The sequence below is a fragment of the Neltuma alba genome, unplaced genomic scaffold, assembly GCF_004799145.2.
Source record: "Neltuma alba isolate B1F8T4 unplaced genomic scaffold, ASM479914v2 tig00011128_pilon, whole genome shotgun sequence".
Taxonomy (NCBI): domain Eukaryota; kingdom Viridiplantae; phylum Streptophyta; class Magnoliopsida; order Fabales; family Fabaceae; genus Neltuma; species Neltuma alba.
This window is the reverse complement of record NW_021635864.1, coordinates 430,099-456,042: the sequence shown is the minus strand read 5'-3', so window position 1 is coordinate 456,042 and position 25,944 is coordinate 430,099. Positions and strand designations below refer to the sequence as shown.

The 25,944-nt window shown below is 36.0% G+C and overlaps 3 protein-coding genes across 4 annotated transcripts; 2 read left to right on the top strand and 1 right to left on the bottom strand.

The window, feature by feature from the left end:
* Positions 1-2,427: 2,427 nt before the first annotated feature.
* On the top strand, positions 2,428-3,974 carry LOC114761685 (strigolactone esterase RMS3). Its single transcript, XM_028951108.1, has 2 exons — positions 2,428-3,029; positions 3,110-3,974. Exons 1-2 carry the CDS (start codon positions 2,659-2,661, stop codon positions 3,537-3,539), a joined length of 801 nt encoding a protein of 266 aa, XP_028806941.1. The 5' UTR covers positions 2,428-2,658; the 3' UTR covers positions 3,540-3,974.
* A 5,350-nt stretch (positions 3,975-9,324) lies between these two features.
* Positions 9,325-25,795, top strand: LOC114761672 (mitochondrial outer membrane protein porin 2-like). 2 transcript variants are annotated; one of them, XM_028951094.1, is made up of 7 exons: positions 9,325-9,329; positions 23,561-23,600; positions 23,668-23,735; positions 24,465-24,575; positions 24,664-24,750; positions 24,836-25,044; positions 25,272-25,795. In XM_028951094.1, exons 1-7 carry the CDS (start codon positions 9,327-9,329, stop codon positions 25,576-25,578), a joined length of 825 nt encoding a protein of 274 aa, XP_028806927.1. In that variant the 5' UTR covers positions 9,325-9,326; the 3' UTR covers positions 25,579-25,795. The 2 variants fall into 2 exon arrangements, with proteins under 2 accessions (XP_028806927.1, XP_028806926.1); XM_028951093.1 differs by lacking the exon at positions 9,325-9,329 and having other exon boundaries at positions 23,521-23,600.
* LOC114761671 (U-box domain-containing protein 4-like) lies at positions 18,733-20,420 on the bottom strand. The gene is made up of 2 exons (XM_028951092.1): positions 19,320-20,420; positions 18,733-19,020 (listed from the first exon to the last, which is right to left on the bottom strand). Exons 1-2 carry the CDS (start codon positions 20,301-20,303, stop codon positions 18,943-18,945), a joined length of 1,062 nt encoding a protein of 353 aa, XP_028806925.1. The 5' UTR covers positions 20,304-20,420; the 3' UTR covers positions 18,733-18,942.
* Positions 25,796-25,944: the final 149 nt, after the last annotated feature.

The window sequence follows — 25,944 nt, the reverse complement described above, 5'->3', positions numbered from 1 at the left end:
TAAAATATCCTTACTAATCAAGTGTATTAACTAAAACTATCATTGTTATAAGAGTTACTTTGGAAAAAAATATATAAATATGAGAGACAAAATAGATTGATGTCTTATATATTTAGGATCAAAATAAAAATCAAATAGAGTCTTATATGAAGAACCAGAGGTAGTAGTATATTAAAGAGCAGAGGTAGTAGTTGATTTTCTTTTTCACACCTATCACAGATTTTTGCTGGCATGTTATTTTTTCGTCACACATATATTAATAATCTTTTTAATGGAAGAGGAGTGAAAGGATTCTTGAAGAAGTAAATACCCATTGCCTGTGTGCTCGCTCCCACAATAAATTCATATATAGTGCCTCTGTCTTGCTAGATTAATCACTTGGTCACTCTAGTGGGTGGGAATCTGGGAAGGCTTCCATATGTGTGCGAGCGACACACCCGTATCTGCTCACCCACCCACCCAAAAAAGAAAGGGAAACAACACACGGACACTCGATTCTAATTTGAAATGCAGAGAACTGTGAAAGTATTTGACAAAATAAATAAGTGATTACAAATAAAGTACAATTAATTTCCTACATTTGCATATAGGAATTTGATATAATACTGATAGGTGAAGTGGGCTAGCTGGTGGCGATTCCAACCCGACCTATCACATGCCCAGCTTCTATTTACCTCGTTCGGATTAAGTAAATCAAACATCGACCGTGTAAGAATGAAGCAAGTCTTTTTTTTTTTTTTTTGCCAACGAAGTAAATCAAATGCACAATTACGTTTTGGAGGCCGGGGTAAAACTCTAATATAACTCTTCTCTTGTAGTTATTATTTTTTCCAAACTAATTTAATCTAATTTATATATTCATATATATATACTCCTCCGATCCTAATTATAAGACCCAATTGACTTATTTGAGGAGATTAAGGAAGTAAGTTAAGTTGGTTATTTATAATAAATAAGTGTTGTTATTCCTAAAATATCCTTGCTAATTAAGTATATTGGCTAAAACTATCATTATTATAAGAATTATCTTGGAAAAAAATGCATAAATATAAAAGAGAAAATGGATTGGGTCTTATAATTAGGACCAAATAAAAAGTCAAATTGGATCTTATAATAAGGACCGGAGGAGTATAAGCCAACGTTTTGCATGCATGAGAATTTTAAGAAAACAAGGTCACATCGGTTAAAACTAAGTAAGTTATTTAACTTTTTAAATTTATGTCGGTGTTGTTTTTTCCCCAATTGTCTGAATTTCTCCTTTTTGACAAAACTGAGTATAGAACATCATATATGTTCTTCTTGAATTAAGTTTATGGTCCTCAGACAAGAGGAATGACACTGAACAAATTTGTGATGAAAAAGAGGCGTGATTGCAACGCCAAATCGATCGAATAGCATGTAGAAACTTTTTCTATTTTTTAAAGTTGACTTCTGTGCGTGAATTGGATCACATACAAAAAGCTATCATTTAATTAATCCAATTAAGACAAAAAAATGTCAGATTTAAGGACAAAAATTAATTCCTATGCAGTTTCGAAGTTAAAAAAATGCTAGATGCGTGTGATCTAACCTTTAATTTAAGGGGCATATGATGTTTTTCTTAGCAAAAAAAAAAGTAACAATATAATTTGATTCATTAAACAAACCAACAATTACAGAATCTCATGCATCATATTGCTGCGAATGAATGAAACATTACATGCGGCTTCTAATATAAAAACTACTATATCCTCTTTTTGATATAAAAGCTAGTTGATTAATTTGAATATATTAGAAAAACTAGTTAAATTAGTTATTTGTAATAAATAGGTATTGTTTTTCCTAACATATCTTTGTTAATCAAGTGTATTGACTAAAATTATCATTATCACAAGGACTACTTTGAAAAACATGAATAAATATGAGAGACAAAGTATACTGAAGTCTTATATTTAAGACCAGAATAAAAATCAAACGAGGTATTATATTAAAAACCGGAGGTAGTATTTAGCTAATTTAAGCATGTTAAGTTTGTTTTTTTTATAACATATATGAGTTAATTTTTCTAAAATACTTTTTTTTATCATGACTATCTTAAATAACAATTTCTTGACATTTATAATTAATAAATATATTTTAGAGAATAAATTATAAATACGAAGGACAAATGAATTGACGTATTATATTTAGAATCAAATATAATCTCTAACTAGTTTTTATTTTTTATTTTTGAGCAAATAACTAGTTTTTATATTAAGAACAGTAGCTAATACAATGTTAAGGATTTATAAATAATTAATGTCACATTTTATAAGTTTTAAATAAAAAATATAAAAGAACTCAAATTATTTATAATTTACGGAAACTTAATTTGTTATATTTTTTATATTTGATTTATAAATAAACCCGAAAACGCCGCCCAAGCAAACAGGCGGAGGGTTGAAGAAAAACCAACAGAGATAAAACAGAAAACCCCAACCCCCCACAAACCCGCCTGCCTTATTTTCTCCACTCTGCCATAGCTTTCCTTGCTAGCTGGCGCCTAGCTTCCTCTTCCTCGCTCCCATTCGATTCCCAACAAACAAATTCACCCACACCCTCCTCCCTTCCTTCCCCTCTCTCTCCTCCCTCAGTTCCTTTCTTCAATCTCTCTTCCCTCAACATCGCACCCCCAATACGATGGGCACCTCCATCCTCGACGCTTTGAATGTCCGCGTCGAAGGCTCCGGCGACAGGGTCCTCGTCCTTGCCCATGGCTTTGGCACCGATCAATCCGCCTGGCAGCGAATCCTTCCTTACTTCACTCGCCACTACACTGTCATTCTCTACGACCTCGTCTGCGCCGGCAGTGTTAACCCCGACCACTTCAATTTCCGCCGCTACACCACCCTCGACGCCTACGTCGACGACCTCCTGGACATTCTCGACGCTCTTCGCGTCACTCACTGCGCTTACGTCGGTCACTCCATCTCCGCCATGATCGGAATGCTCGCCGCCATTCGCCGTCCCGAACTCTTCACCAAACTCATCCTCATCGGCGCTTCTCCCAGGTGACGATCCATACCACCATCCTTTGGTTCCCCTGCCTTCAATTCCTTTTTTCACCTTTAATTTGCGCCCTCCTTTTCAGATTCCTAAACGACAGCGATTACCACGGAGGATTCGAGGAAGCAGAAATCCAAGAAGTGTTCGCTGCAATGAAGGATAACTACGAAGCGTGGGCAAGCGGTTTCGCGCCTCTGGCGGTCGGAGCGGACGTACCGGCGGCAGTCCGAGAATTCACGAGGACCTTGTTCAACATGAGGCCCGACATATCGCTGTTTGTGTCTCAGACGGTTTTTAACAGCGATCTGAGAGGGATTTTAGGTTTAGTGAAGGTGCCGTGTTGTATTATGCAGACGGCCAGGGATGTTTCAGTGCCGGCGTCGGTGGCGACTTACATGAGGGAACACTTGGGCGGCCGGACCACGGTGCAGTGGTTAGACACGGAGGGTCATCTGCCTCATTTGAGTGCTCCTGCCTACTTGGCTCGTCAGCTCGAAATAGCCCTCGCACAGTAGCGCGTGCCCCTCGCAGGCGCGTAGCTTTTATCAGTAACGTTCGCCGATAGGTAGATCCCGCAAGTGTAGGCTGTAGAAGGTGGAGGTGCAAGCAAAAGAACCATTCCTTCTCTTAATTACTCTATTGTTTATTTATCCGAAGAAAACAGGTTCAACTTCAAGTCGTCAACTTCAATCCAAGCAGAAGGGTACTGTAGAGAACTGTAGTCTGTATTGGATGCCCCAGAGCTGGACGCGTGGCGAGTGAGGTGTGGACTACGTTGGGCTGGGATGGTTCATGGGTGTACTTATGACGTTGGAAGGGATAAGAATAGGCACGAGTTCGTCATTTGATGCTTGCGGCGGGCGCCATTTGTATTTTACAGTAAGTATTCATAATTAAGATTTCAATATATGCTTTCCATTTTTACTTTTATATTCCATTCCATGAACCATGATAGGAGCATCTTCAGTCTTTGGATATCTCCAAGTGGATAATGAATAGGTTAAACAAGATTGGCAACCCGTAAATTGATCAAAATTTAAGAATTAAATGGCTGGGGAAGAACATCAAGCGCGTATTGATAGGGCAGCAGTCTTATATATTTTACACTTCCTTCATCACTACATATAAATCCTAATTCTCACCTTTTTTTAATCCTTAACTGTAAGTTTTATTTTTCCCAGGTATAAATTTCTAAGTATAATTAACATATATTTTCAAAAATACTCTTGGTAAAAACTAAAAAATATAAATTTCCTATTCACTTTTGAATTTTTACAAGTAGATTACTTTGTGACATGATTAAGTAGAGGACAGAAATGAGAAGGAAAAGCTAATATTTACATCATATTATTTTCCGTACTTAATAATAGTTGAGAATTGAATTTTGTTCTAAATATAAGATATTAATATACTTTGCTCCCTCTATTTGTAATTTATTTTTTAAAATATTTATATTAGTTGCATATATAAAATTTTTTTAAAAAAATAACTTATATTTATTATAGACAACTAGTCGGCAACTCATAATAGCCAAAACATAAAACTAGCTGGGATCCAAAAGACAAGAGACCCGTCTTTGGATGGGGGCATGGGGCCGGGCCTTATCCCATGGCTCGATATCTTGCTCTCAACTCTGGGCGAAGTTTTTATTGAAAAAAGATCATGAGAAGAAAATGTGTACATAATGGGTAAACGACACTGTGATGATTTGTAAAAATATAAAAATGCAAACCTTTTTTATTGTAGGATCTTAAAATTGATTTAGATATTATATTACTCCTACGTGTCTTAGATATGTGAGTTTTTCAATCAAATATTGGGAATGAAGGAAAGTAGCTAAACTACCAAGTATATCTTTATTAAAGTTAATTGCAAAAGTGAGCTAATAGGTAGACTTTATTTACTCACCCACTTTTAAGTTAATTAAATAATAGAATATTCTATGAGTACAAAAATTATGAGTGTGTTTTGAATGACTTATAAATAGGGCTGGTAATATGGGCCAACCCGCGGGTTGCGGGTAGGCTCGTGACGAGTTAAACTCATATGGGCTAGGCTAAAGCAACCCATTTGAAGGCGGGTTGGCTACGCCAAGGTGGGTTGGTGGGCTGGCCTGCCAACACTTTTTTTGTGTGAATTTTTTTAACTTGTTAATATTTTTTTCTTATATAATATCCAAAAAAAATAAAAGTTTTGTTTTTTCTTGAAATATTTGATTAAAAGCACCAAATAAATTATATAGGTATTTTTTTATTTTTTAGATAGGATATAATATATAATAATATAATTATAATAATTAAAAAATTTTAAAAAAAATAAAAAAAAAATGTGGGTTAGCTCGTGGGTTGGCGGGCTAACCCACGGCGAGTTGCGGGCCTGGCGGGACTGGTTCAAAAGGCTCGTTTACTGGCGGGTTGGTGGGTTAGACCCACGGGTTCAACCCATATTACCAGCTCTACTTATAAACAGTTTTCTAATTATGATTTACGGAATAAAGAATAAGTATGTGAGTGTGTGTAAGGAGTTTTGTCCCGATCTACATGAAGTGTGTTTATTACGTATTTTTAATTATGATTTCAAACAATCCCTTTGTTTATTGCTTATATTTTTTACGGCTATTTCTTCAATCAAAACCTTAATAGTTGACTTTTTTATCATTTTATCATTTACTTAAATATTATTGGCTATAATTAAATATATCACAAAAATTTAAATATTGAGCTCTGATCAGAAAATTGATTGTAAGCATGCGAACCTAAGTTTTACTTATGTAGCAATGGCTAATACAATAGCATTGCACGCTGAAATCCCATGTCCAGGATAAAGGACAAGGTGGAAGGGAGTCTTGTATCTGGGATTGCAGGGAGTACTGCACAAACACTACCTCTAGTTTAAAATAAATTTAAGATTCACTTTGTAGTGTATTATAATTAAAATAAAAAAAAGATGAATTATATATATTTTTTGCCAGCGAGGAATTATCTATATTATTCAATTATTTTACCCCTTTTCAATAGATAAATGCGTGTAAAATGAGTTGGAATGTCTAGAAATACTTCCTATTTTGCTTCTTGGTTTCAACATAGGGGGTAAAGTAAAACAGAAAAGAGCAGGGCAGATTTTCAACATTTAGGGGCCTATTTTCAAATTAGTTTACCTAATGCAGCGGTATTTCAAAATTGAACTAAAATGCTACATTTTTATTTACAGTCCGATTCCTTGAATGTCCCTGCATCGAATTCAAGCAGCATAGTTAATAAATCAGTGCGCATCTTACTTTAGTCGCATGCATGAACTATAAAGTTGTCCAGTTTATTTACCACAAGGAAACGGTGGAATTCTCGAACGAGAGTTAGTGCTGTTGGATCGTAGGGGCATTGGTTGATATGCTTTGTTGTACTTGACAGATCTGTTGTAGCTGTATATTGTTTGTTGGTTGTTTCCATTAATAAAATGCATTAGTTGTTAAAAAATCATATTGTAAAAATAAAATAAGATTACAGTTATATAAACGTATAGCATGTGTTCAAAATATTTTGGGAAGATCATTATGTAAGTATTAAAAAAATATAATTATAATAAAAAATTCCATAACAAGTGAATCATAAGTTTTAATGTAAGAGATAACAGCAAAGTTCATGCCACTTACTTGTTATGAGAAATTTTTTGTGGTTATATATATATGTATATATTAATCTCAGTGATTTTTCCAAATATTTTACCTACTGATCAGTAAATGTTAAAGCATATAATTGAATAGTTGAAAATTATGTACTTTCAAAATCTACAATACTTCCTTTACCAAAAAAAAACATCCACAGTACTCAGTTAAGTTATCAGCAATTTTTTAAAATAAAAAGATGTGTTTAAGCAAAGTGAAAAAAGTATATCACAGTGACATGATCATGCATGAGATTGATTTCCCCCCCCCAAAAAAAAATCATATATCATATATCTCCGTCTTAAAGTTGTATTTTAGTTTAAAAAATTGCTTCTCATTTTCAAGTTTAGAGTCAGTTAGAAAGTTAATTTTAATAACAAATGTAAGAATCAAATGTTATGATATGCATGAATATTTTAAGGAGATCATGTCACTTTTATTAATATAATTAAATAATTTTTTAGTTTATTTAATCTATTTAAATTAATTAAGGTTTACATAATCAGAAAAGTAAAATACAGGGTGCTTTATTGGCAGGGCTCAGCGACCTGGTTCTCTTGCTGTTTATTTTCAAGCTCTTTATTGTCACATAAAAAAGAGCGAACTTTTAACTATTACTATTTTTTTAAAGAAAAAATAACAGAAAAAGAAGTTGAAAATTATAAATTTTAAATCAAGTTTGGTAACACAACTTTATTTGGTATTAACAAGTCTGAATTTACAGATGACAATAAATTTTTGTCGATATTTCTTATTTAGCATTTATAAAATTTCAGTTTCTTTTTTTTTTTTTATTGTCTCTTTTTTAAATTAACTTTTAACTAAAAAAATAATGCGAGGCCATTAAAGTTAAATTTGGACGGTTGGCATATCAGCTAATCATCATCTTCTCAAAAACAAGTACGGGGTATTTATTCTTGAGATGAACATCGAATGAGGTCCCCTCCCTCAACAACTTTTTATTTATGCTCGTTCAACTATAGAATCAAATGTTTAGGTGCAGGTCGAACAGAATTAGAGGTTATTCCGAGTGAAGACTTAAGGTTATGTTTGGATGGAGGAAAAATGGGGGAAAAAATTAGAAAGAATGGAGGAAAGAAATATTAACAAGAAAAACTTTTCAAAAACAGCAAAAAAAAAATACTCCTCCGATCCTTATTATAAGACCCAATTTGACTTTTTATTTGGTCCTAATTATAAGACCCAATCCATTTTATCTCTTATATTTATGCATTTTTTTCAAAAATAATCCTTCTAATAATGATAGTTTTAGCCAATATACTTAATTAGCAAGGATATTTTAGGAATAACAACACTTATTTATTATAAATAATCAACTTAACTTACTTCCTTAATCTCCTCAAATAAGTCAATTGGGTCTTATAATTAGGACCGGAGGAGTACTATTTTAGGAGGTTTTCCTTCATGCCTCTCTAATTTTAATTCTATCCAAACAAATAGTTAGGCTCAACTGGTTGCATGAAACAAGCACAACTGGAGATATTGATTCTGGTATGGCTGTCTGACTACGGTTGCTTATAGGATTTGTGTCATGTTGGACAACGATGATTTCTGCTAGTTAAAACTTGAAGGAACTGATAGAATAAGATCTAGCGGAAACAATTAGTTTCTCACGATGACAAATCAAAATTCAAATCTTTGTTAGGAAAAATGTTTATATTTAGGTTGCGTTTGGTAGGAAGCATTGAAAATGAGGGATTAGAATTGGGATTACAAGTGAGAAAATCTATCAAGAGAGTGTTTAGTATAAAAGATTGTTTGATATATGGGATTAGCCAAAGCCATATATGTGGGATTGGAGAATACCATGGGGGGAAGTGGTATTCCCCAATCCTACCTTTATGGGTTTGCCTAATCCCATATAACAAATAATTACTCATGCTAAGTATTATTTTAATGATTTTTTTCAATTACAATTTCAATCCCAATCTCTCATTTTCAATGCTTCCTACCAAACGGGACCTTAGTGTCATGATTGTTTTCAATAAGACAATACTGTGCCAGGGAAAAAAAAAAAAACTCGAAGGAATTAAAGCATTACGACATCTTCGTGCTTATCACACTCCAACGATGCGGCCACCCACCATGATTCTCTTCGTCCCCTGCTTTTCTTTATTCTTCGAAAATAAACTATAGTTACAGCATTGGATGTGGCACTTTCTTGATTGGCGAGAGCGGCAATTAGCTGTTAGAGACTAAGTTAATTCCCTTTTTGTTTTCTCAGAGGTGGGTATCGGATGCCCACTTCTCCTCCTTGTCGGGCATCTCCGAATATATGCTTTCATTTTCTTCATTATTATCCTCTCCTCCAAAATTACTTTCTCTCCGTTTTTTGTGGAAAAAAACAATCTCTTGTTTTAAGGTTTTTACCGTTGTACGCAAATTAAGAAACATAATTTAATATGCTAATTCCTTCTAACTTTCCTGGCACACCTTTAGTGTATTTTAATAATCAATATTGCGTTCTTCTGCTTTTAAAATTTGTGAAATTAAGGGTATAATTGGGAATTGAGATGGAGGTTATCCATGATCCAGTTTTCCTTTGAAGATATGGGCGAAAGAGCCACCATGCCAAGCAGCGTCCTCGTCAAGCGGACTAGGCCCAGGTTACTTCTGCGGAATGGTTCATGAGAAAGCCCACTAAGATATTGGGCCTCGATCTCGTCCTTTGTTATAGCCAATGTTTTTCGTGGTTATAATTTATCCATGTTGTTCCAATACCCAACAAAAAAAAAATGCTATGTTGTTTCTGTATTCAACACAATATCATCTGAAATATACACAGAATCTGAATTACTCCTCCGGTCCTAATTATAAGACCCAATTGACTTATTTGAGGAGATTAAGGAAGTAAGTTAAGTTGGTTATTTATAATAAATAAGTGTTGTTATTCCTAAAATATCCTTGCTAATTAAGTATATTGGCTAAAACTATCATTATTAGAAGGATTATCTTGGAAAAAAATGCATAAATATAAGAGAGAAAATGGATTGGGTCTTATAATTAGGACCAAATAAAAAGTCAAATTGGGTCTTATAATAAAGACCGGAGGAGTATTTGTTTTGCGGGTATAATTTTGATGGGATGAATGAGCTTAATGGTTCATGAGTAATCATTTTAAGATATTTTTTTGCACGTGCAGTAAATAGGTGGATATTTGCAAGTGTTTTGCACATGGTTAACATGGAAGAATGTGGAAGCAGTGAAGAAGGGTGGTTCATTATTGGTCATCCGTGATCAATTGCGAAGTAATCATGATCAATCACTATATGTGTGTGGAAACAAAACAAAACCAAACAATGGCGTATAATGTTAGCAACTAAAACAAAGAAGATAAATAGCCGCAGGTTGTACCTGGGAGTGGGGGCTTTCACAAAGTCACGTTTAATTTGTGATGAAATATTTGGGTTCGCTTGTTTTGCTTACTGTGTAGGTTTCATACTGAAACGGCGAATACGTTCGTGCTTCGTCTTCCTCACTGTTTCAATTAATTCCTCTTGTGTGATGCAACCAACCCAACTAATTCACTCCCTATTCTTTTCAAATTGGCTCTCAGGTTGGATGTGGGGATTAAATCATTGCATGCCTTATTTAATTTATTTGGTTGATTAGGTAAGTTGCCTTTGTACGATGTGTTTAATATGACCTCAACACCACAAAAAAAAAAAAAAGGAACCCACTATTGTTCTTTGTCCTTTGTGTCTTATTGTGTGTAATGAAGCTTCTTGGCAAGTCGGATGGGACTTGGGAGGATTGCTTCCTCTCCGTGCAAGTAAACTAAATTAGTATAAAATTCATGGCGCTTTGTCTTCTCCTCTTTTAGACGCCCATTGGTGGAAGAATTAATTTATTACGCAAAATCAAATTCTACTTTGGTCATCTTCAATCATGTATATTAAAATCTGGTTCTGCATAAATAATGACTTCTCCTGAAAGATAAAACTTAACCAAAATATCTCTGAAGATAGAAAAAAGAATCATAATCAAAGATTGAAGAAACTTTAACATGAGGCAGTTGAATGGAGTGAGCGGTCATTTTGTCAATTCCATCCTAGTCAACGTGTCCCTGTCGGACCTAACTCGGCTGGATATCTATGATAGGACCGAATTAACAAAAGGAAGAATCGTTTCGTAATTTTTTACTGAGTCATGAGTATGGATAAATCGCTAGATGATCAAAACAATTAGCATATCAATGTTAATTTGTTTGGCAACAAAAACGATCGCAATTTTGTTTTTGGAGAGACACGGACAAACAAGCCAGAGCCGATGACAAGTATAAGATAGAGATTAACATTCTGTTAAGTTAAGTTGTATAGTTTGTTATTAGTTGTATAGTTTGTTATTCAGTTACATCCGAACTATTTGTATATATACCATTATATGTCATTAATGAAAGGCAAGTCGTTTTCCTTCCACTTTTCCTTTTTCTCTCTCCAAGTCACATGGTATCCAGAGCCACCCCACTCTCTCTCTGATTTTTTTTCTTTCCACCGTCTATCTTTGACTTTTCTTCCCTTCTTTTCTTGTCTTTTTCTTCCACCTTCCTTTCCTCTTTCTTCCGAATCCTATCCTATCGTTTTCATGGCCCTGTCTTCTGAATCTTCTTCCCTGGTTATTGACCCAAACAGCCCGTACTACATACATCCCAGTGAGAATCCGGCTTTGGTGCTTGTTGCTCCACCGCTAGATGGATCAAATTATCACAGCTGGGCAAGATCGATGAAAATGGCGTTACTTTCAAAGAATAAACTGAAATTCATAGATGGCTCCATCTCTCCTCCATCGGCCAAAGATTCACTATATCCAGCTTGGGAGCGTTGTAATAATCTTGTTCAAGGATGGATTGTCAAATCCTTGTCACCAACCATAGCCCGGAGCATCTTATGGTTTGATAGAGCTTCTGAAATTTGGAGCGATTTGAAATCGCGTTACGCTCAATCGGATCTTTTTCGAGTTGCTGATTTACAGGAAGAAATCTATTCATTGAAACAGGGCAATATGAGCGTCAGTGAGTATTATACTCGTCTTAAAATTCTATGGGATGAACTGTTCAACATCCGTCCGCTCAAGGCCTGTAATTGCGGTTCTACCGAAAGTGCTCTCAAGCATCGTGAAGAGGATCAGGTTATTCGTTTTTTAAAAGGCTTGAATGAGCAATTCTCTTCCGTCAAGTCACAGATAATGCTCATTGATCCTCTCCCTTCTCTCAATCGTGTGTTTTCCCTTGTCCTTCAACAAGAACGAGAGCTTCACATAGTTCATGACTCCAAGATTCTGTTGGCAAAGGCTCCTCGTCCTGCCTCCTCTGGTTCTAAACAAGCTACCAATAAACTATGTACCTATTGTGGTAAGCCGCGACACACTGAAGATACTTGCTACCGCAAACATGGATTTCCTCCCGGCTTCAAGTTTCGTTCAACTGGTTCTTCTTCCACGGTGCATCAATTAAGTACTCATGGTTCTGCCTCTGCTCAAGAAATCTCTACTGCTGTGTCTCTTCCTCCAAATTCTTCAACAGCTACTGTTCTTCCACAATTATCTGCTGCTCAGTACCAGCGTCTGCTTACTCTCCTCAATCCTCCTCAAGCCTCTACTTCCTCCATTAATCATTTTTCTGCTTCCGCTTCATCCCCTGTCTCAGGTAAAATTCTTTCTGCCTCCTCTAAAAATTTGTCTGCCTGGATCATTGATTCTGGTGCAACTGATCATGTCTGCTGTTCTCTGGAATTATTTTCTTCTTATCAGTCCATTTCTCCAATTTCTGTTAGTTTGCCTACTGGTTCCCACTCAATTGCTTCGTTCTCAGGGACAGTCATTCTTTCCTCCACCTTAATCTTGACTAACGTTTTGTATCTTCCTGATTTCACATTCAATATTATCTCTGTTTCCCAAATTACTCTATCTCTACATTGTTTTCTAACCTTCTATTCCCATTCTTGTCAGATACACTTACTCCAACCTTTGCAGATGATTGGTTCAGCTAAAGTTTTCGAAGGGCTATACATTTTAAATGCAGATATGTTACCATCAACCCATAAATCTCATATCAATATATCATCCACAGCTTCTGATTCAAACTTCCCCCTTTGGCATTTACGGTTGGGTCATCTCTCCAATTCCACCTTTTCAACTTTGAATAAACATTTTTCTAGTTTCAATTGTAATCCTCATTCGATTACATGTGATACTTGTCATTTTGCCAAACAAAAAAGGCTCTCATTTCCTGTAAGCAATACTTCCAGTAATAAAATTTTTGAGTTGATACATGTTGATATCTGGGGTCCTTTCTCCATTCCCTCTGTTCAAGGACATAAATATTTTTTAACCATTGTAGATGATTACTCCCGCTATACTTGGTTGTTTCTAATGCAAAGTAAAGCAGATACCAGAACTAAACTCAAGAATTTTTTAGCTTTGATTGAAAACCAATTTTCTACTTCTGTCAAGACTTTAAGGACTGACAATGGACTTGAGTTTTCCATGCCTGATTTTTATGCTTCAAAAGGAATCATTCATCAAAAATCTTGTGTAGCAACTCCCCAACAAAATGGTATTGTTGAGCGTAAACATCAGCACATTTTGAATGTTTCTAGAGCACTTCTATTTCAATCAAATTTACCTATTGCTTATTGGTCTTTTGTTGTTTTACATGCTGTTTTTATTATTAATCGACTCCCATCTCCCATCATTAAGAATTTTACACCTTTTGAAAAATTATACAATACTAAGCCTTCTTATTGTGATTTCAAAGTTTTTGGTTCCCTTTGTTTTGCATCTACTTTACAACATGACAGGTCCAAATTTGATCCTAGAGCTAAAAAGTGTGTTTTCCTTGGATATCCTTCTGGTTCTAAAGCCTATATTGTCTTAGATCTCCACACAAATCAGATTTTTCTATCTCGAGATGTTATATTTTATGAATTTGAATTTCCTTTTAAAACCAATTTACTCCCTTCCATCACCACAAATACAGAACCCACTATTCAGTCTTTTCCTTCATTTCTAGATGATATTCCCTTCTCCACTGCTCATGAACCTTCCACTATCTCTGAACCCATCATTGGTTCTGAACCAAACATTGTTTCAGAAGTTCCCACATCAGACCCAGAACCTTCTCCTCTTGTTATTACTTCTACATCTCCCACTAGCTCTCCCCTTTCACATACCAACCCTGTTTCACCAGATCACAACCTTCGTCGTTCCACCAGATCACACAAGCCTCCTTCATATCTGCAAGAATATCATTGTGCCCTTATTTCTACTACTAACCAATCATCCAGCAAAGGAGCTCCTAGGTATCCTCTTTCATCTGTTCTATCTTATTCATCTCTTTCCTCTAGTTATAAAAACTTTGTCCTGAATATTACTTCTGTCCCTGATCCTAAAACATACAAGCAAGCTGTTACACATTCACACTGGAGGGATGCTATGAATGCAGAAATCCATGCACTTGAGCAGAATCAGACCTGGGTACTCACTACATTACCACCTGGTAAGAGAACTGTTGGCTGTAAATGGGTGTATAAGACCAAGTTTAAGGCAAATGGAGAAATAGAAAGATATAAAGCCCGTCTAGTAGCAAAGGGCTACACCCAAACAGAAGGGGTTGATTACTTTGATACTTTTAGTCCTGTTGCTAAGATGACTACGCTGCGTTTATTGCTATCTATAGCTGCTGCCAAAAATTGGTTTTTACATCAACTTGATATAAATAATGCTTTTCTGCATGGTGATTTACATGAAGAAGTGTATATGGAACTACCTAAGGGTTTTACACCTTCTAAGCCCAACATGGTCTATAAATTGCAAAAGTCCCTCTATGGACTTAAGCAAGCAAGTCGTCAATGGTACTCTAAGCTATCTGCTGCCTTGATTTCCTATGGTTTTTCACAGTCCCCTTCTGATCATTCTTTATTTTACAAAGCATCTTCTAATTCCTTTACTGTGATCCTTGTCTATGTTGATGATGTGATCCTTGCTGGAAATTGTATGACTGAGATTAATTCTGTCAAAAAGAAGCTAGATGATGCTTTTACAATAAAAGACCTTGGTATACTTCGATACTTCCTTGGTTTAGAGTTAGCTCGCTCTAGAGAAGGAATTTTTCTTTCCCAAAGGAAGTTTGCTCTTGAGTTGCTTGAAGATACTGGCTATTTGGCTTGTAAACCTGCATCCTCCCCAATGGATCCTCATTTGAAACTTTCAAAAACTAAAGGGCAGCCTCTAGATAATCCTCAGGCTTACAGAAAACTCATTGGTAGATTACAATACTTGACCACCACACGGCCTGATTTAAGTTTTGCAACCCAGCAACTTAGTCAATTTATGGCTAGTCCTATTGCTGAGGACCTTTTTCATCTATGCCAATAACTATAACTCACTGCCACGAACTCTAAAATTATCAGTACTCCTCTGATGCATGATACTGGTCTTTTTAATTAATATTTTTCATCCATCTAACATAGTTAAACCAAATTCGTAATATGCATTGGAGGAGCACAAATTAAATTAAATGTGCGTGCGTGCGGTAATACACACTTGACAATTGAAATCATGAGATTCTTGTTGATTTGATTCTCAGTATCTTCATTTAGAGCCATTGAACGAGGACAATACGCAAAGTGAAAACGCAAGAAAGTTCGGACTCAATTCAATCGATAAACACCGGATGAGCACGCACAGAATGGGTCTCCTTACAATGAAAAAAAAAAAACCGACACTTTTAATTTTAAATATAAGACTCAAATAAAGGTTGATTTTAATCTTAAATACAAAATCTCGGCATACTTTATCTCATAAATTTATAATTTTTTGTTTATAGTATCTATAGGACTCTCAATCAAGGAATGTTTTCAATTTCCAATGCATATGATTAAGGAGAGTAATTTAGAAAAACCAAAACGCATTCATTATAAATAACTAGTTTATCTATTTTTTTTTAATATCCGTAAATTAATTGCCTATCCCTTATATTTTAGCAGAAAGATTTTTCTTCTTCTTCTTTCTTTGATTTTTTTTCCTTCCAATTTTCTTCGCGTGCTGCACTGGTCTTGGAAAAGAAAATGGAATAGTGGGCATTATTCCATGGGTAGATATTGAAAGAATCAATTAAAAAATGAATAATCATATATTTAAAATGACAATTGCATTTTAAAAAAATGGAAGATGTCAAAGTCTAAAAGATTTTGAAAAAATGCATAGAACTAGGATCCACCTCTGTATCCCAAAAAAAAAAAGGATCCACTCGGCTTGACAAGGTCAGGTGAACCCATCACATTATACACCAAGTGACTGTAATTAACGACCAGGTCAAGTCACAATCCAACAAAACATTTAACCAACCGGAAACTTAACTGACGTCATACCAAAATAAAAGCACAGCCCTCAGTGCATGAGATGTGGCTAAGGGAGGAATTAGCTTTAATAATCTTCATTTTGATAAGTATCCTAAACTTATTAGATCTGTATCATTTATATTTAATTTGAATGGTTTATATTTAAAATTTTTAATTAATTATTTTCAAATAGAAAAATTATTTTTTTGAAAGAATAATAGTTAAAAAATTATCTTCATTTTAAATTCTATTCATATTAAAATAATTATTTTGAATAAATAAAAATAAAAAAAATAAATTTTAACCATATAAATGATATATAAATGATTCAGATTTGATGAGTTTAGAACACTCATCAAAATGATAAGCACTGAAACTGGTTCTATCCAAATGGATCCGGTGACGGTGAAAATTATTTTCTCTATGCAGAAAAAAGTGGGTTTGCCTTCCGTGATTCTAGTTTTTTCTTATGACGGTGCTCTGTTTTAAGTGATTTTGAGAACTTGGTTTTTAATATTTGTGAGTTTTAAGAATTGGTATGACTGTGAGTTTTCACATCGCAACACACGCAAGCCCCTTTTCAGGCCACGCGCCCGTCTGCACCAAGTCACCTGCTTGAATGGACAAAGGGAGGTAGCCCGTGCATGGAGTTGAATCTAACAAAAATACTAATGCGTCGTATGAATCAAGATTTGAATTTTTACTAAGAGAGATGTTCTAATACTCCTCTGATCTTTAATACTCCTCCGATCCTAATTATAAGACCCAATTGACTTATTTGAGAAAATTAAGGAAGTAAGTTAAGTTAGTTATTTATAATAAATAAGTATTGTTATTCCTAAAATATCCTTGCTAATTAAGTATATTGGCTAAAACTATCATTATTAGAAGGATTATCTTGGAAAAAATGCATAAATATAAGAGACAAAATGGATTGGGTCTTATAATTAGGACCAAATAAAAAGTCAAATTGGGTCTTATAATAAGGACCGGAGGAGTATAAGACATATTTAACTAATTTGATTAGATTAAAGAAGTAAGGTAAGTTAGTTAATTATAAGAAATGTGACACGTTTTTCCTAAAATACCATAATTATCTTTCTTAATACCCATATTCCTCTTGTACTTGATTATGGTTGAGGGAGTATCCATATGGGTAATTTAGAAAAAATTGAAAAATATGATAAATGGGTCTTATATCTAGGACCAAAACTAACTCAACAATTAGGTCCTATATTAAGGACTGGAGGAGTAATATTTTGAATAGAATTATTTCTAATAAGAAGATACCTATACCTATTAAAAAAAATAGAAGGTAGCGCCATCTATATCAAGTAACCTAGGGCTTGTTTGGATTGACTTATAAGTAGCTTTTCAAACGTGATTTACGGAATACGAGGTAAGTATGTGAGGAGAGTTTTGTCTCGGCTTACGTGAACTTGCTTAAAAGCCTATTTTGAACGGAGCTCCAAACAAGCCCCTACTCTTTGAATGGACGGGGAAGGCAACCACTATGACGAAAAAGTAAAAATAAAGGAAAGCAATCATTTAGTGGTTGTTGCATGGAAGTTTTATAGCAGTTTTGTCCTGAATATAAAATCTAATTAATTAAGGAGCATGAGTAATATTGTTGAGTTTTGATTGTGTGGTTGGTGTGCGCGGTTGCCCCTATATACTTAATTTTTTTTTATATAATATAATTGATCATTATTTTATAAACAAAAGTAGCCACTTATGTCTAAAAAAAGGAAAAAAGAGAAAGGAAGCCACTTACGCCGTTTGGTTTGCAATAAGTTATAAAAATACAAGACTTCCTCTTACCTTAATGTATTTTTAATGAATTTCTTAGCAAGAGTTGATGAGAATTCACTCACGTCAAAGGTTCTTTCGTCCTACACATTCATGTCACTTGTATCTCAGGTGTCGTGACTTGGGAATGAACACGTTGAAGCATAATGTGATCGGGTACATCTTAAGTAGACTCGCCTTTTTGTTTGCTCCAAATCCAATGACAGATTGTATGTCCCTTCAACACATAATAGAAGCTATCTCCTATCTTCGACTTGTCTTTTCACTGGTTTTACTGTTTTAGCTTCTGTGGCTTCGAGACATATTCCATGCATCTTTTGACAGCGACGTAAGACGGGCAAAGTCAAGTCTTCGCTAATTATGCGAGGAGATCATAGGAAAAATATACTTTACAAAAAATCTTTAAAGCGGAAAAGGATTAAAGGCTTAAAAACACGTAATAAATATATGAAAGAGGAAGGGAGCGTAAAGAGAGAAAAAAGGACGAGAGCCGCCAAGCAAGAGGGGTCCACAAGGGGAATCAATTTGCTTTTTCATAATGAAGAGATAATATATTAATTTATGGATATACAAAATAAAAGGTCGCGCTTCCGCGGTTCCCTTCCTTTCTCTAATCTTTATCAAACCTCCCCGAACCCCTCATTTCCTGGCTGCTTTCATCCACGCGGTTCATGTGGACCGTTTCCAAATCATCACACTCACGCGCACACGCTTTCCTTAACAAAACCAAAACCAACTATTACTCCCCCCCTTCCTCTTCACCTGTCAGGGCGTTTTGGTACTTCTGACTGAGAATTTCTTCTTTAAATTTTTTTAAAAATAAAATCAGTATAGTATTTTATTGATGGTGCCAACAATGCCAATCAACGCAAAAGGAAGGATTCTAGATATGTGTACAATGAAACCAAACAGAACTGGTGGAGGAGCGTTACCATCCCAGCCCATACAAACAGAAAAAAACGAAACTCATCTCATTCATCACAAATTTTACAAAGCTTTACCGTATCAAAGACATTTACAATATCATTTCTTTCTCTTTTTTTTTTTTTGTTTTTTTCCCTCCTCCGAGACGTTCACGAGCGGTGGGGCTTAGGCTGAGACCTCCGACGCACAATCAGCGGCGGTGCCGGATCTTGGTTGCCGCAGAAGCTCTATTAGTGTCTCCGCCTGTCAGCACGCACACAAACAATGAGCGACAAAAATCCAACACTGTAATCCCCTGACAATTATTACTGTTTAAATAATAACATCAAACCACAAATTTTTTACCCATAAAAATGTTTTTTTTTAAACATGTAATTATTGGTGGTAGACTAAACATGGGGCAAAATCCCAAACCAAGGAAATTAATGGCGAGTTAAGGTGTGTATCCGAGGAGACTGACGTGGCGGCAGAGGAAGTGCCACGTCAGTGACAACCGGAGAAATGGGCACGATCAATGACCCGGATAATGTTACTGCACAAACCTTATGCTTGGAGCTAGTGGCGCTGGACTGCGACAGAGCCACCAGCGGTGGTATGGCTCCTTCGCGAGCCACCATAGTGCGGTGGGTGGCGTTGCTCTCGCAAAGCTGTAATAGTATAACCACTGCTATTTGTTTCTGTCTCTGCGACCCGACCTCCAGGATTTCCACCAGCACCGGAATTCCTCCTTCCTCCACCAACGCCGTTCTCGCCTCCGGCACCGATACCAGCACGCTCAACACGTACGCTGACTTATCCACCATGTTTGATCCAAAATCAGCCATTAATTCCACTAACGGCCTCATTATTCCGGCTTGCACCGCCCTTATTTTATTCTCCTTCACCGAACAGAGCGAGTACAACGCCGTCGAGGCATCCTTTTTCCCTCGGAAACTGCCGCTCTCGAGAAGTTTCACTAGCAGGGGAATGGCTCCCCACTTTCCGATTGCCACCTTGTTCTGTTCTATATGCGAGAGGCGAAGCAAGGCACATGCCGCGTTCTCCTTTGCCGTTGACGTCCCTGTCTTGAGTGCTCGAACCAGAGGCTTTATGGCTCCCGAAGAAACTATAAGCTCCTTATTCTCATCGCACAGTGAGAGATTCAAAATCGTGGTGACGCCGTACTCTTGGAGTTGAAGGTCAGGCGAAGACATAAGCGAAACCAACGGCTTGACAGCGCCTGATTTGGCGATTTTAAGACGGTTTTCCGGGTTGTTCTTGGCCAGCAGTCTAATCTCCATGGCGGCCTGCTTCTGGTCATCGATCGAAGAAGACTGGAGATCATTCACCAGCTGAACGATCAAATCATCGGAATTGTCGGACGCACAAGCAATCAGGAGGTCTCGCCTTTGGGAAGAGGCCGTCGGAAATTCACCGGATCTGTCACTGTTGCAATCGCTGAAAGCAGAAGAGGAATGATCATTGGTGGTCAATTCGCTGATACTCCTTCCCATGTAAGTGAAATTCACCGGACTCTCCGTCCCCATGAGTCTCCTGGGCGTCGGACTAAAAGAGGAACTATGAAACAGCGATTGATGGGGGGTTTAGGGAGCCAAAGGAATCTCTTCGGTAAGGTTCGAGAGGAAGAGGGTCCTGCTAAATATATGGGATGCGAATAGAGATAACGGTGCATCATAATAGTGTTGCCTCTCCGCGGGGGATGGGCTGGCACGTGCAGGGATTCAATGTTGACCGTACCAAACTATCGCCAAGCAAACACGTGCGATGTGTCTTTTAAGCGTCTGCCCAGGATTGTTTTTGGAAAGTAAATGTACTACAGTAACAGTACTACTACTACTAGTTATGAGCTTTGCCTTCTGGGAGCGGCACTCGTGGCGCTTGGCTTCGTTCACAATCTTGCAAGCAAAAGCAGTGCTTGGATACTACGGCATGGAGGGTTCCTCTCCTGGGTATTTTGCCACGTGGATTCCATGCTTGAAATGTTTGCTTCTTTCTCAACCTTTCTTGTGCTGATCGACCCGCTCGCTCTTGCTCTGTTCTCATTGATCCCATCAATTGTGGGAATGGGAACTGCGAATCCGCTCCCCTTATTTTCCAAGATTAACTAGTTGCTTATATTTAGAGAATAATCAGGCTACAAATGTGGAGAAAAATCTATACTTTTTTTTTTTATAAAAAAAATTCTTTCGTTGTCCCGGATTTACTGTTATTCTTATCCACGTTGGCAGTAATTTTAAAAGTGGAGATGCTTCCTATATTCTATCTCATCACTTCCATCCATGTTCTAATTAAGTGGTTGGTCCATCAAAATTCGGACCTAGCTCTTTGTATGTCTTGGAAGCTTGTAAGCACATCCAAATTTGTTTGCAATTAATTTTTTTTTCTGTTTCTGGAATATGAATGATACAGAGAACTGCTGAAACCTAAAATACACAGTGAATCAGCAGTGCAAATAACAGCAACTGTATTCAGCAATTAGCAGCAGGGGAACTCCTAATCTTCATGATTTACATTGTAATCTTGTCATTATTCAAACCAACTTGCTTCGAGGGGAATATTAACCCCGGGGGATCGAAGGTGTAAAGCCAAAATCTGCTTCCCTTCACCAGCACGTTATTCCTCGACCCCGGCTCTCTGAAGTGACTTCAACCAAAAGGCGTTGAGATGCCAAGGAGTTCCCTTTCCATTCCATATCTAATTTACAGCCATCATCAACCCATACACTTTTGAGTGAAATCATAATGCATCCCGCATAGTATCCTACTTTTATAGTTTTGATAGGATCTGGTCTGTTAGTGCTATGACTCCACCCCATAACTCCTCCAATTTCTCAAGCCAGATTGTCACCCCCTGGCTTGTCAAGACCGAGTTTGCATCTCCACGCATGCACAACGAGTCGACTCACTTTTATCGTGGTCAAACTCAATGAACTCGACTATATTCGTGCCCACGCCTCATGAAACCTAGAGTAAAGAAAGCATCATCAGCATCACCCCTCCCAACATGATTTCTTCGACTTTTGCAGGCCATGTTTGAATCTAAAGTAAGATGGACCCGGGCTGAATTCCTTGGGCATGTATAGGCCATGCTTAAATATAAAATAATATATTTATATAACTTAATTACCTAATTTGAATAGATTAAAGATATTAATTAAATTGGTTAATATAATATGTTTTTTTAAAAACATTTTAAATATCTTGCTTAATTCTCTCACTCTCTCTCCTACTTAATTATTATTGGGAAATTTTATTAGGATTAACTTTGAAAAAAAAACTGGTTATTAACTTTTCAATTAGGTCTTACATTAAAAATCAAATGAATACTTTAAAATTGAACAAATTTATATTAAAAATATTTTAAAATGAATCAAGGAAAAATCCCAAAATATATTTCTAAAATTTTTAAATCCAAAATAAAAAATTATTACAAAAATGTGTTGTCATTTACTTTTCAGATGTAGTCAATTATTATTAGAGTGTAGTAAATATAATTGATTTGAAATTTTGAAATTCAAAAAAATATTGTTTTGAAATTTTTACATAAATCAATTAGACTATAAATATTTAAAAAATTATATTAAATTTTTTCTCTACTATATAAATAAACTAGATATGAGATTTGTACGTTGGTTAGGGGTGAAAACAGGCTAGGCTATGCTAGGTTTTGTTCTTAACAAGCCAGGTCTGTTTAGCGAGACACTGGCCTGAGCCTGGCCTGTGACCTGTAATAGGTCTTTTTTTTAGCCTGAGCTTGGCCTGTATAAAAGCCTGGCGTGACCTGAGCCTGTTAAAAAGGCCTGTAATTTTAAAATTTCCAAAATACAAAGTAAAAAATACATAAGTTAATAAAAAATATAAAATATACATACTACATAATAAATATTTTTTTATTAATATTTATTTAAATTTTAATGTTATAAGTAACATTTTAAATTTTAATTACAGTTAATATTATTGGAAGCAAGTTATAATTATATATTAAAATTTAAAATAAGACTAAATATAAGTACAAAATAAAAATAAAAAATAAGATAAAAACAGGCCAGGCCAGGCCTAACAAGCTTTCTTAAAAGCCTAGACCTGACCTATTAGACTAAACATACTATTAAAAAAGCCTGAGTCTTTTTCTATTTTAAAACAGACCAAGCCAGGGCAAACCAAGTATAGATTAGGCTACAGGCCCCTGACAAAGCGCTTGGTATATTTCTACCTGGCCAAAAAATAGAGACTTTTGCTTTTACAGGGAATCTGAATTAGTGGAAATAGGTTACAGTGCATATTATAAGTATAATTTCCAGTATTAATGAGAATCACGCATTCTAAACGTTGAATATAGCTTGTTCGACAATTAATTCAGTGTGCCTCCCAAGAAGGAAAAAATTCACACCCGCCAATATGGATGATGAAGTCGTTCTGTTCTATCACAATAAATAAACGGGTCTGATTTTAAAGCATTTTGTAATTTTAGTTTAAGAGAGTGTTTAGATGAAAATCAAATCATAATTTTCAAAATAATTTTATAATATGTGAAATAAATATGTAAAAAAATTTATTTTAATTTGTGAAAAAAATCTTTTCAGAAATATTTTTACGTGATGTAAAACACCCTGAGACCACTTCCAAAAACTATAATTATAAATATCCAAAATAATTGCTGTCCAGCGCGCCGATGCCGAAGGGTTTTAGAAACCCTACATAAACCCCAGGCTGGTCTCCAAACCCCTCGAGTTTTTTTACTGTACAGACTCTTCCACCCCCATTCTGCAGAGATGTCTAGCAAGGGACCTGGACTCTTCTCGGCTATAGGCCAGAAATCTAGAGGTAAGTCTCATGGTCCTTGCCTTTTCTGTTTCTGAGCGTATTATATCTGATTTGTCCGGCTTCGCAGATCTCCTCGACAAGGATTTTACCTCCGACCAAAGGATCACCATTAACTCCTCCAGTGGTAATGTTCTGGTGCGTTTATTTCATGTCCGATCTCGATTCCAAACTGGCTGTATTTACTTCTTCGTTTAAATTTGTCGTCTGTTGATCTCTCTACTGATGAATACATGAATTGCTTTATCATTGACTCCCGACTTCATGGGATTAGAAAACTGTTTAATGTGGGAATTTTCCGTTTAGTTCCATATTTTTTCTTGCTTCATAAGCCCTTCCTCCAAGGCTTGAATACTTATTTCCTGATTTAAGCGTTTTGATGAATAGATCTGTTTAGCATATATGACCACCTGGCATATCAGTTCCAGTCCGTTTGTTGTGATTTCTTGTTAATCTGTACAATTGAATGTGTGTTTGAAATTAATTGATGCCATATTTTTTTTTAGTGTGCAATCAAAGCACAGTCACCAACGATACGAAATACAGGAAGCCATATTAACGGAGAAATTAGTATATAAAACATGACGTACACCACGATTTAAAACAGAGAAGACACACTAACTGATCTTACGATGTCCTTGGAAATAGATTGAAATTGATGCCAGATTTTTGTGAACTCAGTTTGGTTATATTTAATTCAATGTCTAGCTTTTCCTCTCCTAGTGGTCTTGTTAGAGGATGAATCGTCTTCTTTAAAAAGGCAGGGGACCAATTTTTGAATCTATTTGTAACTCTGTATGTCAATTTCCCTTTTCCGTATACTTCATTTCTGATGTGTATTAGTAATGTTTACCTCTCAAACATCAGGACTTGAACTCCACTTTGGTGAACAAAGGACGACTGTCTTCTGGCGATCTGACAGCAAAATTCAGGTGCAATAATAGCACAGTTGATGTCAAAGTTGATACTGAATCCAAGGTATCTTCCTAGCTTCTATTTCATTAATTTTGAAATTTAAAATATATTTTCTGAGCTTTGCTTGGTAGTAAATTATTTTATTTGACAGGTTTTGACGACAGTTACAATACCAGATATTGTACAGTCTACAAAAACCATAGCTTCAATCCAACTACCTGATTACAGCTTAACCAAGGTACTTTTATATTATTGAGATGCGAAGTTTGACTGAGAAATATATCATCATTTCTTTGCTAAATTGTAATTTTACCTTTATGCAGTTGGAAGTTCAGTATCTTCATGATCACGTAGCTTTTACTACTGCTGTTGGTCTAAACCAGTCCCCTCCTATTGATTTTTCTGCAACTATTGGAACACCCACCATTGCCTTTGGAGCAGAAATGAGCTTCTCGACTGCTACAGGAAAGTTTTCAAAGTACAATGCGGGAGTGAGCTTGACAAATCCTAATTCCAGCACATCAGTAATCCTGTAAGTACTTGAGGTATTTTAATGATTGATTGTCCAAATAGCACAATTGAAGCATCTTTTTGATTGAATAAATGAGATGAAGCCTTTCATAAAGTGTTCCAAGAGTTACATTGATTTTTAAGTATATATACGGCACAAACTTTTTGGGGCATGAATCAGCACAATGTTAAGCTCTCCCTCTCTCTCTAAATTCCTTGGAGACATATTTAGTTTCTTCACTTTTTCAGTGCTGACAAGGGAGACTCCTTGAGGGCATCGTACTTGCAACATCTTGATCATTTAAATGGGGGAGCTGTTGTAGGAGAGATTAGCCGAAGATTTTCTACAAATGAGAACACATTGACGGTCGGATGTTCCTACGTAATCAACGGTCAGACGTTTGTTAAAGCAAAACTGAACAACCACGGCAATCTTTCGGCACTTTTGCAGCATGAGGTTATTCCGAAGTCATTCTTGACAATCTCTGGCGCCTTCCAAACCCAGGCTTTGGAGAGGAGTCCCAAGTTTGGTTTAGCATTGGCTCTCAAGCCTTAAGACAGTTACAGATATTCATAAATAGGTACAATACTTCAACAGTATTCTCACTTCTCTCTCGAATTAATTAAAATGGTAATTAGAAAGTGTAAGAAATGTAGAATGCAGATGTCCTTGATTCTTATTATTTTCAATTGATTGATTCAAGGTTGAGACTAGAAAAGTTTCTCTTGATGAATTTAGAAATCTATTGGAAAAGAAAATGTAATCAATTATATATCGACTTATGACTCCGAATTTTCCAAATTCTCACGTTATGTTTTCAATCACATGGGATACTTGTATGCCGCCTCATACATGCCCCGTCTGAGACATTTGGAATTTATCTCATGAGTTCCTGATAGACTGATTTAAAACCAGTCGAGG